Raw genomic sequence first — 18,262 nt, 5'->3', positions numbered from 1 at the left:
AATATTGTAGGTATACGAGACTTGTCACATTAATTTATATAGGACATTCAACAATTACACTTGAGGGAGCGCCCAACTGAATCACCACGTTGTGAACTTCAGGAAAACCGAGCACCCAACCAAAGGTAAACCTTTACACTACAACGTGGATATCATCAACACACCTCAAGGAGCCTAGAATATCCAGAAACGGATGATAGAACATCTGTAAAACTACTTCCCAAAACAGAAATTTTATTCATTCCTTCCTATCCAATACCCAGGTTCAGAATTGAACAACGTCTATTGCTGAAATGGGTGTTTCACCATAGTTTACAATGCAAAAATCACAATTGCAACAGGCCAAAAGCACCAACAATATGGCCAGGGTGGCACATCATTAACCAGGACTGTTATGAAATATCAAACATTTCATTCCAGAACTAAACTATGAGCTAATTATCCAAGCACTAGTTCTATCCAAGCTGGATTCCTCCTAAACAAATCTCTCAAAGCTGATCGCCGGCATCAGCACTCTAAAACCGCCATACTAGAGCAGGAACCCGCGCATCCTCCACACTTCAGTCAAAATCTATATGCAATGCAATTCGATCGGTGCAGCCCCCCACATTCACGGACTGCGATCTAGAAAAAGTCTTTGGCCAACTTGCAACGCGCTCTCTGTCAGAACTTAGGGAAAAAAGGGGTGGTGATTGTTGGTGCCATGTGTGTGATTATTTTCTGCTATACACATTTGTCTTTGAGCAGGTAGAATGTCATTTGCTAATGTGCCAAGTAGGAAGCTTCAAAAAGTGAAACGATTTCTTCCCTGCGGGTGCGCAATTTGCATCCAATCAATGCTAATTCTGATCTCGCTTTTTGTGAAAAAAGACACCATTTATAGGTATCAGCATGAAGATTTGCAGACCTTCTAGTCACATGATGTTTGCTTCTAAACAGGACACTTCACATGTCAAATGCGTATTTATAACAAGGATCTTGTGGATAGTATGCTCTGTACCAATATTGATCAAATGGCAGCATAATTTAATCTCAAATTACATTATGCACAAGTATGAGTCTTAACATCAAACACCATAACTATAGAGTTATACAGTGGTACTGCTGCACTTTAACCGGACTTATCCTTAACTGTTTTCTGCCTCACTATCCTGGATAGTGGAGACAGAAATTACACTAGTCGGCTTCTGAAGCCAGAATGGGGCACATAAAAGCTGGACAAGTTCTGTATATAGACTCCTGTACATTTTTTTTTACTTCTTACCCTCTACACTATTCAGTTTATAAATTAATATATACAACTTAAAACACCAGAAGTCAGTCCCATAATTAATTCTATTAGGTTTTCCTTTCCAGTTCCCGGCAAAATTAAAAGTGGAAATGCCATTGAGGGCAGAACTGCAGTGTCTTGCTTGCAAAGGCAATGGTCTAACTACCAACACAGGTTTCCAGTCTAATTTATTACAGGCTCCCCTAGCTGAAGAAGGTCTTGCTTTTGGAGTGCAAGGCGTGAGTTGAGGTGCCAAGCCAGGTTCGAAATTTGACTTTCTCCTGCTAGGAAAAAGTAAGCAAAACCAAATAAGTAGACAGAAGGTTATGCTGATTACCAACTAACTATTGCTGTTCAGGTTAGTCTTCCTTTTTTGTTGTTGTAAAAGTTCACATTGACGCTGCCCTTGTGGCTAAGTCCATGCTATCATTAACTTTAATAAATAAATACAAATAATGAAACCCTGGTCAGTGTTAAAAAAGAATCCCCCAATTTGAGATGTTGCGCCAATATGCATATGTTTATAAAGTCAGAGTTTAAAAGGAAAAATAAAACAGCAATACCTTTAAAAAGCATCTCTAAATTTAGTTTCTGTACAGATTTAAAGGACAGTTGTCCCTCTGAATAAATCCCATCACATTTAAAGAGCCACTGTCTGGTACAGAATGAATAGGTAATCAGCTCTTATACGCATCACTAACTCAACTAATAGGTTTTCCTGGCACTTACGATCAGAGAATGTAAAGGAATGGGCCTACTTCAAATGTTGAAGGCCCATGCCTTCTAAGATTAGGGGACTTTGAAGCAATTGTACTCTGGCTCAGAACTGACCAACAAGTTAACACCAGAGCCATGCCTGCTGAAAAAGAAGAATTATCAACACAATACTGGAGAAGGATGGTAACAGATGACCTAAAGAATGTGGCCAAATCTGGACCGATGCAACAAATAGCTAGATTAGGAGGAGGCTCTTAGCATTATTCAACAATAGAAACAAATTATGAGTTTCTGCACCTACAATTAATGCAGCAAACTCAAGACTTAGAGACGTGGTCAAATGTACTTATGAGACTTCAGCAAGACACCCCTCAAGTGAATTCTGGATACACTAAAGTGCAAGATAGCATAGCCAGTAAGGCCATGGTAGTAGACTCATCACAATGAAACTTGGTGTTAAATTGTGGCAACAGGATAGGGAAAGCAGAACTATAGAAGGATATGTCGCAGTTGCCTACATTAGGAGTAAAAAGACCTTTAAAATAGCACTGATTTGGCAAAAAGAAACATGAGAAAAGACTCCGAATCTGACACTGTGAACCATATTAGAAAAAGCACTGTCAAATCCCAACTGAGGCTCCAACGGGGGTGACTGTGATAGCTCTATTACTAGCCTAAATAATAATAAAAATAGAAACAATAAAAAAAAGAAAAACTCTGAAGGTCATTGAGTGTGTGCTCCAGAGATAGATTATACCTTTTTTTGGTCAGCACAGCAAAGCATACCATGAAAATGAAAAGACAACACTACTACTTAGCATGCTCACGAAGGGGTGCAGTTGGATCCCTAAGGTGTAAAAGTTATCTTGAAGCAAGGGATGTAGAGGTTAACATATCAGTTTCCATGTCCTAAACCATATTTGTCGTTTATAATTCTGACCACACTACCAATCAATCTTGGCAATGTCAGTCAGTCAGTTAACCCCTTCGACGCGGCACGAATTCCGCCGCGGCGCTGGGGGGGTGCGGGGTGAGCGCGGCGCCGCCATGCTCATGACGGAACCACGCCGTCATGAGTCACGGGCGAGCAGTGCTCATGACGGCGTGGTTCCGTCATGACTCCGCCAACTTGCATTGATTGCCCGCACATGCGGGGAATCAGTGCCGCGTGGGCGGAGCGGCCGCCAACGGCCGCAGCATGACGGAACCACTCCGTCATGAGCACACGGCGCCCGTGGCTCATGACGGAGTGGTTCCGTCATGAGCATGGAACGGGTTAAATAGCTTTATTTCGATAACAAGCATCATAAAAGCATCAACATTCTTCCAAACCATCACTAAAAATATGAGTTATCTTTAAAGCCGTAACAAAACTATGCAAAACTGTCAGAGTGTAATAGGTTATTTACATTATCATATCAATTTATATTGGCAAACTATATAAGACATGTCCTGAGTCAAAGGTAAAATTGATTTGGTTTCTTCCTTAAACGCTAAGAAAAAAAGGACATTTACATTTAAAATAGTTTTTTAAAGTGACAGTGAATTTTAATTTAGCCAAGCTACTTGGGGTGAAATGAAGAATAGTATAAAACCATGATGTTTCATCAGACTGCCCTGCGTACGGATTTGTGCCCGATTATCCAGACGCAGCTTAGAAACTTGGCCACGCCATAAGCAAAAAGAGTTCTTGGATGTCATTTCAAGATGCGCAAAGCAGCACAATGGTCAGAAGTGCCCAGTTGTCTACAGATGGGTTTCAGCCATCTGGATCTTGCTGATTTGTATGCTGGGCATGCAAACATGAGATTGGCCACACTCTCTATCGATGCCTCACAGCAAGGACAGCCCGCAATTGTCTGATAGGGGGGGGGGGGCTCCACTTTGCAGTTAATTCGCGTACCAGAAGTGAGCCTACCCTGAACTGTATGTAGAGTGCTCTATCTCGTGGTGTCTGGATAAAATCCAGATAAGGTTTCAAGCGTATATGCTGTTTGTGTGAATAGAAGTCTTCTGTGAGTCTTCCTACTTTGGGGTTGCTGAGCTTCTGCATGTCAACCCAGGCCCAATAAGATTTTTTAAGCTCAACCTTGCTGGGAGGGTTTTGGCATTCCCACGATTCCCTAAGCCCAAGGGCGAGAAGTGATTTCCTAACATTATTTATCCTGCTGACTCTTTGATTACCATCTAGGTTCATTACCTCAGAGTGCAGCAGCATAGTTAGAGAGTTCGGCAGTCCGCCGTATGCGGGCCCAAAAAAGCAGTGGTCGCAGTCTAGCAATATCTCCACAGGAGCGTCTGCCCATGTCACACATCAGGGGTTTCAGTGATACATTGCAGGGAAGCATCACTAAGTCTCTTAAAAACTTATGTTCAGAGCTGCAGATTTCTTCTACGTTGTCGAAACCCCATAGTTCGGCACCATAGAGGGCCGAACTAACTGCCTTTGCAGCATAAATCATGAGAGCTGGGGCCACTGGTCTGCTCTGCGAAGAGCGTTGTTCTCTACCTAGTGTCCCAACCACACGTTTATGGTTCAGTAGCATTTTATCAATGTGAGGTCTCCACTGCATTTTTTCCAGACAGTCGAATGCCAAGGTAGTCAAACGTGGTAACTCTTTTGAGGCAGATTCCACCTAAGGTGAGGTTATCTCTAGATGATCTATAGGGGTTAAATGTCATAAATTTGGTCTTGGAGGTGTTAATGACCATCCCCCTAGATTTGCAAAAAAGCTGGAAACTATCTAGGAGTCTTTGTAACCCTACCGGGGTCTTAGAGATCAGGAGGGTATCATCTGCAAACAGGAGAGTGGGTACCCTATCACCTGCCAGGGCCAGGGCATCAGCTGGAACCTCCTGGAGGAAGCTGACCACCCCGTTCACATATAAAGAAAACAGGGTGGGTGCCATAACACAGCCCTGGCGAACTCCCCTGCTTTTGGTATCCTGTCTGTTTTCTGTCCTTGGGACCTCCACCTCACGTGTGCGTAATTGCCCTCATGTAAACGAATCCCCATCTCACACAGTGTTTGCCACAGCCGTTCGCGGGGGACCAGGTCAAAGGCAGTCTTTAAGTCGATGAAAGCGAGATAAAGACTGCCCTTGCCAATCACGACTACCTTCCAATAAAGGAGAAGCAGCCTGAATGCCTGGTCGACCGTCCCTGTATTGGCCCTAAATCCCACCTGATATTGAGAGAGGACATTCTCGTCCTCCGTCCAACATAGAATTCTCTGCAGCAACACCCTGCCAACCACTTTCTGAATACCATCAATCAAACTGATTGGTCGGTAGTTGGCAGGATCCTCCCTAGCTCCCTTTTTAAAAATTGGTACCACCTCGGCACCCTTCCATGATTCAAGTACTGGGCATCCCTTGGCAATGGAATGAATTAAAAACATGATGTAATTTGCCCAAATATGGGAATCTGCAAGAAGAAGATCCCCCGGTAAACCATCTGGTCCCAAAGCTTTTGCTGGGACTATTCTCTTTATGGCCGCTTCCACCTCGATTAGCGAGAAGAGGTCGCAAGTATTTGGGGAAAAACGGGTACTTAGTTGGTCATATGGACCTTCTTTGTGGATTACGTCTGTCCCAGAATAAAGTTTCCCAAAGTGATCATACCAATCTTGACTTGTGATATGAGTGGGAATTATATCAGGGTCTTTTCTATCCGCCCGTCTATCAAGGTTCCAGAAAGAGTTAGCATCCCTAGCTAAACTAGCATCCTTTAGATCCTGCCAGTGGACTCATCCCACTTCAGCTTTGCGTGAAGCAGAGCTGCTTTATATTCTTTTCTAGTGGTTTGGATCAGAGGACTATTTTTACTTTTGATTGCTAGAACTAGAGCCTTTTTATTTGTCTGCGTTCCCTAGTGAACCATGTCAGGCAACTTTTTTGGCGGGCACTTGGTTTACTGCAGTTATTTGCTGTTTGAAAGTAGGACCCTATCTTGTCTATCGTTCTCAGAAATATTTCTGGGACCTTCTCCAGACAATCAATTTCGCTAAATGCCTCCTGTAATTCAAGGGTACTCACACTCAAGTCGTGCCTGATACTGGCCATTTTTGATTTTTGGGCAACTACTTTAGGCCATTTGAGGTACCTTCTACAGTTGGAGGGGACCACTTCTTTAGTTGTCATCATGGAGGGTCCTGCATTAGAAGGAGGGCAAGGGGGAAACCATGGTGTCTTGATTGTCAGGCAGAGTGGATTATGATCACTATCGGTAGTAGAAACCACTGCCATGTCGATCATAATTCCCCAAAGTCTAACGTCTACTAAGATGTAATCAATACGAGAGGGTCAGCTGACTCTGCTGTATGTGTCAGCCCCTATGGCATCTGATGGAGTTCTGCCATTGGCAGCCCTCAGCCCGAATTCTAAGGTAAGTGCGTTAAGCTGGATTGTTACCCAAGACCATCTTTTAATTGGGGGTATGCTTAGAAGTGGAACACCCCACCTTGTATCATCCTCCTGGACCCCCAACACGTCCTCAGAGCTTAAGGGTTCGAAGGTACAATTAAAGTCTCCTGCGACCATAACATGAGAATCAGACGGGCAACCAGATAGCTCCTGTTCCAGTGAAGTAACAATATGTGAAGATTTACCCCCTGGTGTCCCCCTAATATAGACGTTGAACAACTCAAGAGTTTCTCCTCCCCTACTTCCCTTAATGGTAAGCCTCATTATATCCAGACTCGAAAATCGATGTTCAATAATTCTGCAGCCCATGGCAATGTTCAACCAAATAATAAGGCCCCCCGAAGGTCGCCCTCTCCCCGTAGTAGTAGCGGGTATGAAGAAGCAAGTGTAACCCGACTTGTAGAGTGGAACTAGGCTCCATGTTTCCTGGAAGATACAGATGTCATGTCCATCTAGCAGATCATTCCAGTCAGGGAGTAGCAATTTACTATGGAGCCCTGCAACATTCCAGGGAATAATCTTGAGCTCGGAGAGAGGGGCCCGAATGGGAGCTGTCTCGCATGAAGGAGTTTGATCGATCAAAGACATTAGGGCAGAGGGTAAAGCAGAAGTATCACAAGAAAAAGAATCAGGGATATTACAACCCCTTGGCCCCTCGGATTACAAACAGCATGGTTACTACAGTCAATAGATCCCAAACTAGCTAAAGGTTGTTCGCAATCATTGCATGGTTGCATAGTGTTAAGAACACTTTGGCTATTCGCTAAAGGGACAGGTTGTGATTCTGGATATGATTTGAACTTGTGTCGTAGTCAATCAATAGCTTCCAATGAGCTTCTCCCTCCTGTGGTCAGCATTAGCGCACTATCCTGTGCCCTAGCAGCAGCAATAGTTGGAAAGCGCCTAAGCTGAATGGCTGAAGAGTCCGGAGAACAAGTCTGGTACTCTAATGCCAAAAGATTTTCAGATAGATCGGGCTCAGTCAGAGTGAGTTCTATGCAGTCCACAGATTGATTATAGGACGTGCATCTCCGTGCCCTGACTATATCTTCCCTTATCAATGAACGACAACCCCTAACATGGCGTAGCCAGTGTATGGACTTGTTTTTCAGAGAGTATTCATTTTCAAAGCCACCCAGTCAGTCAAGCTAGGGGACGTTGACCATGAAGACTGTCCGTGCTTGTGCATGGTGAGAACTGGATTGTTTACTCAATTGTAAGTGATCTTTAGTGCATAGGCGTGTAGTCGTTAATGTATTATTATATCTTTTATGATTTGTAATAGCTTGGGAAGAAGGTTGTTGAGTATTGGGCGTTTTGGCTTGAGGGGGACCAGCATGTCCACAGATGGAAGCCATGGGGGCCTGTCGGAGTGGGACTATAGGAAGGGGAGACAGACCATTGCTTGTTGGATCTCCTTTCTTAGGGGCAGTTGTAAGTGACCGATGTGGATGAGAATTAGGCGACAAACAAGCTGCAAGAGTGTATGTTGGATTTTTCGGGGCCAACAAGTTAACAATAGCCACAAGCTCCTCAATCATCAGTTTCATTGTACCCATCTCCACCCTAAGTGAGTTAACAATCCGAAGAAGGGCTTGAGGCGATGTGGCATAAGTTTCGGCTAACTCAATGGGACTCTCAATGGGACTTGGAGGTTGGGGCAATACTTCCCCAGAACAAGCAGGCACATCAGCAAATGCTGCAAATCTATTTGAGCAAAGGATAGAAGTCTCTAAATGGCCTGCAGCATCATGGACTGTGGAATTATTGGGTGGGGAGGAGTGTCTTCCAACTGCCCTGCCTTGGGTCCTAATTGAGTGGCCTCCCTACAACCTGAAGCATCTTTACGTGGGGCTTTCAGAAACATTGAGGGTACAATGATTGGACAGGCGGGGATGGTGCTCTTTACAGGCGAAGGATTAGTGCCATCAGTGGGGGCTGACAACTCAGCTTCCAATATTACTTCACATTCTGTGATGAGGATATCAATTCTGTCCATCACACAATTGTTAGTAATGTTCTTAGGGGATTTTCTTGCCTTTTTCCCCCCGTTTACCCGCGCCGCGGGGTAGAGGCAGGGCTATAAGCGCGATGACCTGCGCCTCCCCCTCACTCGCGGCACCTGTGGCGGGAGCAGGGGATGCTGGGACTAGTAGTCCCGTGGAGAGATGTTAGGCACCTTATTAGGCTTGCGGCGCTGGAGTGGAGGAACCCTGGGACTCCTGTCCCACCAGGGCTCAGCAGGATGAGAGCGATGTCCCCAGCAGCAGAGAGGCAGTGGTGTAGAAAAAAAAAACAGTCAATCTTGGCAATGCTTAATCCAATGGTAACTACAGGTCAAGTGCACAGAAAGACTGATTGCAGAAATTCATAGAGCATTTGGCTCATAATGTACATTTGTAAGCTCAAGCTGAACGACAATTGGGCATAGGCATTTCAGTCAGTGCAAAAACCCGAAAACTCCAATTGCTTCAAAGGTGACATGGGTAAACACAGCAATGAATACATGAAATAAGGGACAGAAATAGGATATTAAGAATAAAGTGGGCACTAATTACAGCCTGCAGTGTTGATTTCCAGGATTCTGCGAATTACTCAAACAAAAGACATCACATGAAACAAAGATCTATTTAAATACCCTTCTTCGTGAGATCCAGAATGGCACCATTTGATGAAAGACTTAACCAACAGGTTGATTCGGCGATCATCTCCAGCACCGTCACCATCTATTAAGAGCCGTTTACGAATTACTTCATCTGGAATGACATAAAAAAGTAGGGCAAATTCAGTACAAACTTTTTTGGGAGAAGTACAACCCGTTAGTAGCTGATGAATAGAGTTTCACATTTCATTCAGCAGACTAATATTTTAATACATGTCAAATCAAGGAGGAAAATTAATTCGGATGCATCAGAAACCAATAAAGAAATCGATTGAGGCACAGTAGTGTGTACATAAAGGCAACTAACCAGCAATGAAAGACTTATGAGCCACCTATTTTTAAAACCAAGAGGGGTTGAAAATAAAAGATAAAGAAATAATAGAAAGAGAAAATCAGGAACTTATAAAGCAGGTAGATTATTTTGTGTGTGAAAAGTCCCAAAGAAAACAGACACTCATTCACAAATGAAAATCAAACACCTAATAGAAAAATAAGTGGTAGGCGATAACTGCATAGGTACAACGAACGTATGTTGCAGATGTCCACAAGGAAAGAAATTCAAGTAGTGATAAAAAAAGATCCTGGTGTGAAGTACAAATATATTAGTAAATATTTTCCAAACCACAGGTTTCGAACAAGATTGGTTTTGCAAAAGTTACACCTGACATTGTTCATGTCCAATCTCAATTTTTGGATTACTAAATGGACTTGTAAATTATCAAAATTATTGCTCTCTCTTTTACTATGGCACCTCCTCCCACCTCAGGCCTGCCCTACTCAGAATCACCTCCACTGCCCTTTGTCTAGGTTCATGCTATACACATACCACAGGCCTACATCTCCATTTATAACAACGAATTCTCTCCATTTAATATCAAATTGATCAAATTGCCTCGCAATCCACAAACGTGTGAAAGGGCAAATGAAATGATGGCCTTTCCAACATATATTGGAGTCTAGCAGGTAATAAGCTGCCACTAGTAGAAGAGGAAACATCTAAGCCGATCTTTACACGTACGTGCTACAACTGAGTTCAATTCTTCAATCGAGAAAGTAAAGGCCAAGCTATTCCCTAAGCAATGATGCAGAATCACACCTCCCAATGGACAGATTATATTTCCAACAAGGAAAATTAGCCCCCCCCCAAAAAAATTTTTTTTAAAAACCCCGCAAAATTATAGGCAACACACACCGATTACGGTGAAGTGATCCCAAAGAATAATAGGTTGACTTGCACCTCTGTCTCTCACTCTACCTGTGGTGAAATGCATTCTATCTTTCACCACAGGTGACATCGAAACAACTCCCACACAGGCCACACCCATAACACGTGCTTCTTACCAAACACAATAATAAATGATTTTACTAAAGCACACGTTTCATCTCTCAGGCATTCTCACCCCACAGCCTGGCTCAGTACACCAACCGATGCCAGGAAAAGCACCATGTATAAAACTTCCAACAAAGCCTTTTAACATTCGTCCAGCAAAACAGTCTCTGTGGTGTACTGCGCTACCCGTCTGTTAATGCACTTATTAGGGGTTTCAGGTGCCGCATATAGGCAATACTAGACATATTTTTAAATTCCTCGTTCCAGCTCTGAAGAAGTCACAAAGCAGAAGTGTTGGAATGTGAAGCAAGACAATTATAGATTCTTGCAGTTTTTTACTGGCTGTCATAATCACCAAGAATGTAACCTATTAAACCGACTGCAAACATCTAGAGCGGTGTGCCAAATATAGAGTATTTCTTTGATAATGTTCTCAAAACTGCAATGAATTAGTGAAATTCTATCTTAGGAATAAATATGCAAGGAAGAAAAACTGTAAAGCTCAAGGGCAATACTGAATTAATTTACAGAACCAAACATGTCACCTTCTTGTCCTGTCAGTGCACTTCTATCCTGTGCCGAGATGTGGATTGCTATTGTGTTGATGGTTTGTGTTGTGTTGGTGGTTATGGTGGAACAACAAATCTGCTGTTAAAGAAGGAAGACACCAAGCAGAGTATAAAAAAGGAAAATCTCAAAAGTATATGATCTGAATTTGCTCTTGAAAAACAAAAAGTGTCCCCCAAAACAAGCTGAAACACATAAGAAAATGGGAGTTGGCAGTAAAGTCAGCAGAGGAAGCGGTCATCCTGAGATGTCGGATAACAAAAGACTAGCACATTAACAGATCAAACGTATCTAAATGCATGCAAACAGCAGTCCTACACAAGGTGCTAATGTGTGCCCATTTGTAGGTGCCAATTAACTGAATTGTTATGATGATTTCTACATTAACTACACCTAAAACCAATACCATGTTATTTAATCAAAATATTGTATAACGGGAAGGAGTGATGCAGAGCTTTCTTATACATGTTAACCCCTTCGATGCTCATGACGGAACGGTTCCGTCATGAGCATCGGTTGAGCTGTGCTCATGACGGAACCGCTCCGTCAGGAGCACAGCCCCCGGGGGAAGCGCTGGCGCTCCCCCCCCTGGGGCATCGATCGTGCCCCCACAGAGGGGGATGGCAGCGGAAGAGTTTCCGCTGCCACCCCCGAGCCCCCCCACGCTTCCCCATGACGTAAGCGCGCACAGCGCGCACCGGCGTCATCAGGAAGCGCTGGACGCGCTGGAATCCATTTCTTCCAGCGCGTCCAAGGGGGTAGAGGTAGGTTTTCTTGTCCGGTGGGGGCCGCGGCGGTGAAATTTGTAGTATTGAGGCATCGGGGGAGAGGAAAGAGTATTTCCTCTCCCCTGATGTCTCAATACAGGGCATTCCTGCTCCACGATCGCGCACAGCGTTGCGATCGTGGAGCAGAGATGCCCCACTAGACACCAGGGATGTTTTTTTCTTTATTTGGGAAGCGACCCCTTGGGCAAGGGTCGCTTCCTAGGGGTGCCAATTTTTGTGAAGTCTTTTCTGCCCCCCCTGGGGGCAGATCGGTCGTCTTTCTGCCCGTTTCTGCCCCCAGGGGGGGCAGAAAAGCCCACTAGACACCAGGGATGTCTTTTATGTTATGTTGGAAGCGACCCCTTGGGCAAGGGTCGCTTCCTTCGGGGGCAAAATAATTCGAAGACTTTTCTGCCCCCCCTGGGGGCAGATCGGTCTTTCTGCCCGTTTCTGCCCCCAGGGGGGGCAGAAAAGCCCACTAGACACCAGGGATGTCTTTTTAGTTATGTAGGAAGCGACCCCTTGGGCAAGGGTCGCTTCCTAGGGGTGCCACATTATTCGAAGACTTTTCTGCCCCCCCCCGGGGGCAGATCGGTCCGCATCCTGGCTGTGTCTGCCCCCAGGGGGGGCAGAAAAGCCCACTAGTCACCCGGGAAGTCTTTTAGGAAGCGACCCCTTGGGCAAGGGTCGCTTCCTAGGCGGGCATAATAATTTGAAGACTTTTCTGCCCCCCCTGGGGGCAGATCGGTCGTCTTTCTGACCGTTTCTGCTCCCAGGGGGGGCAGAAAAGCCCATTAGACACCAGGGATTTCTTTTTCTTTATGTAGGAAGCGACCCCTTGGGCAAGGGTCGCTTCCTTTGCGGCCTAATTATTTAGAAGACTTTTCTGCCCCCCCTGGGGGCAGATCAGTCGTCGTTCTGTCCATTTCTGCTCCCAGGGGAGGGGGCAGAAAAGGCCACTAGACACCAGGGATGTCTTCTTTTTTATTTAGGAAGCGACCCCTTGGCAAAAACTGTTTGCATTTGTGCTCGATGTGTATTTTCTTGTCTTGTGAGTAATTTTTTTTTTTTTTCTTCTTTCTAGTTGGATATCGTTGGTTTTTGCTGTGTCACTGCAAAGTAGGTTCTGGTGAGTGTAGCTGTCTCTTGTAATTGAATTCTATAGTTTTTGAGTACATTGATCATTGTGATAAAAGGTACACATTTCGTTACTTACTTGGTTTGCACATTGTTGGTTGTTGTAGACTTGTTTGTGCAGTCTTCAATCTTAGTAAGTATAATGGCTAGCCGCAGGATGACTGCTCAGCAGGTTGTTGGTTTGCTGTTTGAGTCTTCCTCTGATATTGGTTCAGAGACTGACTCTGCATCTGAGGGAGAGGAGGCAGGGGACGATTCTGGCAGTGAGTTGTCTCTCCGTATGGAGTCATCTGATGATGAAGATACTCTTAGTGCGGATGAAGTGCCTGTGTTAGAGGCGGAGACTGATGTGCCGATAGTGCGGCAAGAGGCATCTGTGCTGCAGCCTGGGGCTGCAAGGCTTCCCGTTGGTGTAGTGCGGCAAGAGGCATCTGGGCTGCAGGCTGGGGCTGCAAGGCTTCCCTTTGAAAGTGATGACCTCTGGGTTGCCCCAGGCATGGTGCAGCCGGCATTGCCAGAGTTTACTGGTGTCCCAGGGTCTAGAGTGAATACTGAAAACTTTTTGCCGGTCAATTTTTTTCAGTTGTTTATGGACGATGTGTTTTTTGCAGAGATTGTTGAGCAGACTAATTTGTATGCCGAACAGTTTTTGAGGGACAACAGTGCCAGTCTTAAGCCATACTCTAGAGCTGCCCGGTGGACTCCCACAAATGTTGAAGAGATGAAGAAGTTCTTGGGTTTAACTTTTTTGATGGGCTTGCTAAGGAAGCCATCAATGTCTTCATATTGGTCTAGCAGTCCCTTGATGGCAACGTCTATTTTTCCGGCAGTCATGACTCGTGACAGGTATTTGCTTCTGCTTCGGATGATGCATTTTGTTGATAATGGTTTAGTGTTGCCACGAGATCACCCTGACTGTGACCGTCTTTTTAAGATTAGGCCTGTCCTTGATCACTTTGTTGATCGATTTTCTGAGATTTATGCCCCTGGGAAAGAAATTGCAGTGGATGAGTCTTTGGTGTTGTTCAAGGGCCGCTTGGTTTTTAGGCAATACATTCCTAGTAAGAGGGCACGCTATGGAATAAAGCTGTATATGCTGTGTGACAGTAGGACTGGATATGTCTCTAATTTCAGGGTGTACACCGGTAAGGAATCTAGGTTTAACCTCCCTGGTTGTCCGTCCACTTTTGGAGTGACTGAGAAAATTGTTTGGGAACTTGGAAGAGGATTTTTTAACAAAGGCCACCATTTATATGTAGATAACTTCTACACTGGTGTGCGGTTGTTCAGGGAATTGGCCAAAGTGGACACACTTGCTTGTGGCACAATCCGCTCTAACCGTAAAGGTTTCCCGAAAGAACTTGTTTGTCAAAAGCTTGTGCGGGGACAGTGCAGTGCGTTGCGTTGCCAGGAGCTTCTTGCTGTGAAGTTTACAGACAGGAGAGATGTCTACATGCTGACTACCATCCATGATGAAAGCACTGCACCTGTGACTGTTTGGGGTCAGGTCGCTGAAGCGCGCAAACCTGTGTGCATTTTAGACTATAATAGGCACATGGGTGGTGTTGACAGAGTAGATCAGAGGTTGGAACCTTACACTGCTCTTCGTAAGGCTTACATTTGGTACAAGAAGTTGGCTATCCATCTTTTCCACTTGGCAATGTTTAATGCTTTTGTTGTGTTCCAGGATTCTTGCCCTGAGTCAAAGATGACTTTTGCTAAGTTTCAGGAGTCTGTAATAGGCAGCCTTGTTGTAGTGGAACAGGCAAGTGTTCCTAGAGTTGGACTGGTGGAGGATGTTGCTAGATTGAAAGAACGCCACTTTCCAGATCACATTCCTCCCACACCCGCAAAAGATTTTCCCAGTAGGAGATGTAGAGTCTGTTGGCGAAAAGGTTTGCGGAAGGAGAGTCGTATGTACTGCCCCGACTGTCCTTCTCATCCTGCACATCCTGCACTGTGTCTCTCTGCTTGTTTTAGAGCGTACCACACACAAAATAATTTTTGGGAGGATTCTTGAGTGGTAAAGTGAACTGCCTGGTCTGTATTCTTTGGATAATTTGATTCTGTTTCAAGGTTGGTGTTAGTGCAATGTATTTAGTTGCTGATTTTCTGTTAGAAGATTTGTATCTATTTGCAATTTGTTTGTGTTTTAATTTTTTTCTAAAAAAAATCCTAAATGTGATGGCGGTGTGTGTAGGCTTGCGCTTGGCTGTTGGTGTGTGTGGACTGGCACTTGGTTGGTGGTGTGCGTGGAATGGTGCTTGGCTGGCGGTGTGCATGGACTGGCGGTGTGCATTCACTGGTGCGTGGCTGGTGGTGTGCGTGGACTGGAGCTTGGCTGGCAGTGTGCGTGGACTGGTGCTTGGCAGGCGGTGTGCGTGGACTGGTACTTGGCTGGCGGTGTGCGTGGACTGGTACTTGGCTGGCGGTGTGCGTGGACTGGTACTTGGCTGGCGGTGTGCGTGGACTGGTGGTGTGTGTGGACTGGTGCTTGGCTGGTGGTGTCCGTGGACTGGAGCTTGGCTGGTGGTGTGCGTGTACTGGAGCGTGGCTGGCGGTGTGCGTGGAATGGTGCTTGGCTGGCGGTGTGCGTGGACTGGTACTTGGCTGGCGGTGTGCGTGGACTGGTACTTGGCTGGCGGTGTGCGTGGACTGGTGGTGTGTGCGGACTGGTGCTTGGCTGGTGGTGTCCGTGGACTGGCGCTTGGCTAGCGGTGTGCGTGGACTGGTGTTTGGCTAGCGGTGTGTGTGGACTGGTGCTCTGCTGGCTGTGTGTAAGTAGTGAATTTCTGCTGGTCACTACACACACTGCTAGCTGAGTGCCACTCCACGCAATCCATCAGCCTGTGTAGTTGCTGTGTCTGGATTGTGGGCGTGTGAAAGTGATGGGCCCTTGAATGGCGCTGTGTGCTGGTGTGAGTTTTGTTATGTGATGGGCCCGCGGCTGGCGGTGTGAATGGTTTTGTATGTCTCACACGTATGAAAGGTGTATGAATGGCCTGTAAAGAGGTTGGTGCCTTGTCGTGGCTTTACAGCTCACGAGCTGTGAGTCAATGGTTCAGTTTCTCGCCCTTTCAATTATTACCAGTGCATTTCATTTCTGTGAAATCACTTGCTAATACAATTGTATCTACTGAACCATCACTCACCCTCGTGCCAAATCCAACCAGTATGTGTGTGTGCTTGCGGATTAGATGGCTGTGCAGTAATATTTGTCTTTCTGAAGCAGGGTGTACCTTGTCCCTTTTTGGTGAATTTTGTAATGTGTTGCTTTTGTGCCTGGTGGTGCGAATGGTCTTGTTTGTATCACGTATGAAAGGTGTGTGAATGGCCTGTAAAGTGGTTGGTGCCTTGACGTGGCTTTACAGCTCACGAGCTGTGAGTCATTGGTTTGGTTTTTTGTGAATTTAATTATTGACAGTGCATTTCATTTTTGTGAAATCTCTTGTTAATAAAATGTAATACACTGAACCATGACTCGCCCTCGTGCCAAATCCAACCAGTATGTGTGTGTGTTTGGGGAATAGATGGTTGTGCAGGAATCTTTGTCTTTAGTTTCTCTGCCAAGGTACACTTTCCATGCAAGAATAACCCACTAACTGTAGATATTGTGGAAAACACATGGGAGTTCATGGTGATGTCTCTCTTGTGAATTCAAAAAAAATGTTATCCCCAATGTCCTGCAAACCTCAAAATGTCTGCCACATTTTCTTTGCAATATTATTCCAAAATTCTCACGCTGTAGGAACAATAGTTAATCTGGTTTTGCAAGGGGGGTCACTTTGGTTTTTGGCCCGGTGCTCGGCGGCCATCTAGGGAAACCTACCAAACCCACGCATTTCTGAAAACTAGACACCCGGCGGCTTCCAGGGAGGTATGGCTTGCGTGGATCCCCCAACGTTTCCTTACCCAGAATCCCCTGCAAACCTCAATTTTTGCGGAAAAAATCACTTTTTTCACACATTTTGGGGTGGGAAAGTAGTGGCATCACCGGGCTCACACAAATTTACCACCACCCAGCGTTCCCCCAGGTCTCCCGGTAAAAACGGTGCCTCACTTGTGTGGGAGGCCCAAGTACCCGCGGCAGGCAAGGGCCCAAAACGTAGTGATGGGACATTTGGGATAGGCAATGTTGATGTCGCCTCACTACGTTTTGGGCCCTTGCCTGCCGCGGGTACTTGGGCCTCCCACACAAGTGAGGCACCGTTTTTACCGGGAGACCTGGGGGAACGCTGGGTGGTGGTAAATTTGTGTGAGCCCGGTGATGCCACTACTTTCCCACCCCAAAATGTGTGAAAAAAGTGATTTTTTCAGCAAAAATTGAGGTTTGCAGGGGATTCTGGGTAAGGAAACGTTGGGGGATCCACGCAAGCCATACCTCCCTGGAAGCCGCCGGGTGTCTAGTTTTCAGAAATGCGTGGGTTTGGTAGGTTTCCCTAGATGGCCGCCGAGCACCGGGCCAAAAACCAAAGTGACCCCCCTTGAAAAACCAGGTTGTTTTGCGATAGGCCATTTTGATGTCGCCTCACTACGTTTTGGGCCCTTGCCTGCCGCGGGTACTTGGGCCTCCCACACAAGTGAAGCACCATTTTTACCGGGAGACCTGGGGGAACGCTGGGTGGTGGTAAATTTGTGTGAGCCCGGTGATGCCACTACTTTCCCACCCCAAAATGTGTGAAAAAAGTGATTTTTTCAGCAAAAATTGAGGTTTGCAGGGGATTCTGGGTAAGGAAACGTTGGGAGATCCACGCAAGCCATACCTCCCTGGAAGCCGCCGGGTGTCTAGTTTTCAGAAATGCGTGGGTTTGGTAGGTTTCCCTACATGGCCGCCGAGCACCGGGCCAAAAACCAAAGTGACCCCCCTTGCAAAACCAGGTGGTTTTGCGATAGGCCATTTTGATGTCGCCTCACTACGTTTTGAGCCCTTGCCTGCTGCGGGTACTTGGGCCTCCCACACAAGTGAGGCACCATTTTTACCGGGAGACCTGGGGGGACGCTGGGTGGTGGTAAATTTGTGTGAGCCCGGTGATGCCACTACTTTCCCACCCCAAAATGTGTGAAAAAAGTGATTTTTTCAGCAAAAAAATGAGGTTTGCAGGGGATTCTGGGTAAGGAAACGCTTGGGGGATCCACGTAAGCCATACCTCCCTGGAAGCCACCGGGTGTCTAGTTTTCATAAATGTCTGGGTTTGGTAGATTTCCCTAGGTGCCGGCAGGGCTAGAGTTCAAAAACTACAGCTAGTCACTTAGCCAAAAAAGGGTCATTTTTCACTGCAAAATTGAGGTGTGACCACGTTGCGTTTTGCGCCGTTTCCTGTCGCGGGCACTAAGCCGACCCGCACAAGTGAGGTACCATTTTTCTCGTAGGACTTTGGGGAACGCGG

The 18,262-nt window shown here is 45.8% G+C and overlaps 1 protein-coding gene across 1 annotated transcript in view; it reads right to left on the bottom strand.

Annotated features, from left to right (window-relative positions):
• The window catches only part of THOC7 (THO complex subunit 7), an 89,957-nt gene that overhangs the window by 58,743 nt on the left and 12,952 nt on the right, over nucleotides 1-18,262 (bottom strand). The window contains exon 2 of the mRNA XM_085624703.1: nucleotides 9,051-9,168. Coding sequence (XP_085480829.1) covers nucleotides 9,051-9,168 — 118 coding nt within the window. The remainder of the gene's footprint in view (nucleotides 1-9,050; nucleotides 9,169-18,262) is intronic.

This window comes from Triturus cristatus, chromosome 9, assembly GCF_964204655.1.
Source record: "Triturus cristatus chromosome 9, aTriCri1.1, whole genome shotgun sequence".
Lineage (NCBI taxonomy): Eukaryota > Metazoa > Chordata > Amphibia > Caudata > Salamandridae > Triturus > Triturus cristatus.
The sequence above is the reverse complement of the archived record's forward strand: the minus strand, read 5'-3'. Positions and strand labels throughout refer to the sequence as shown.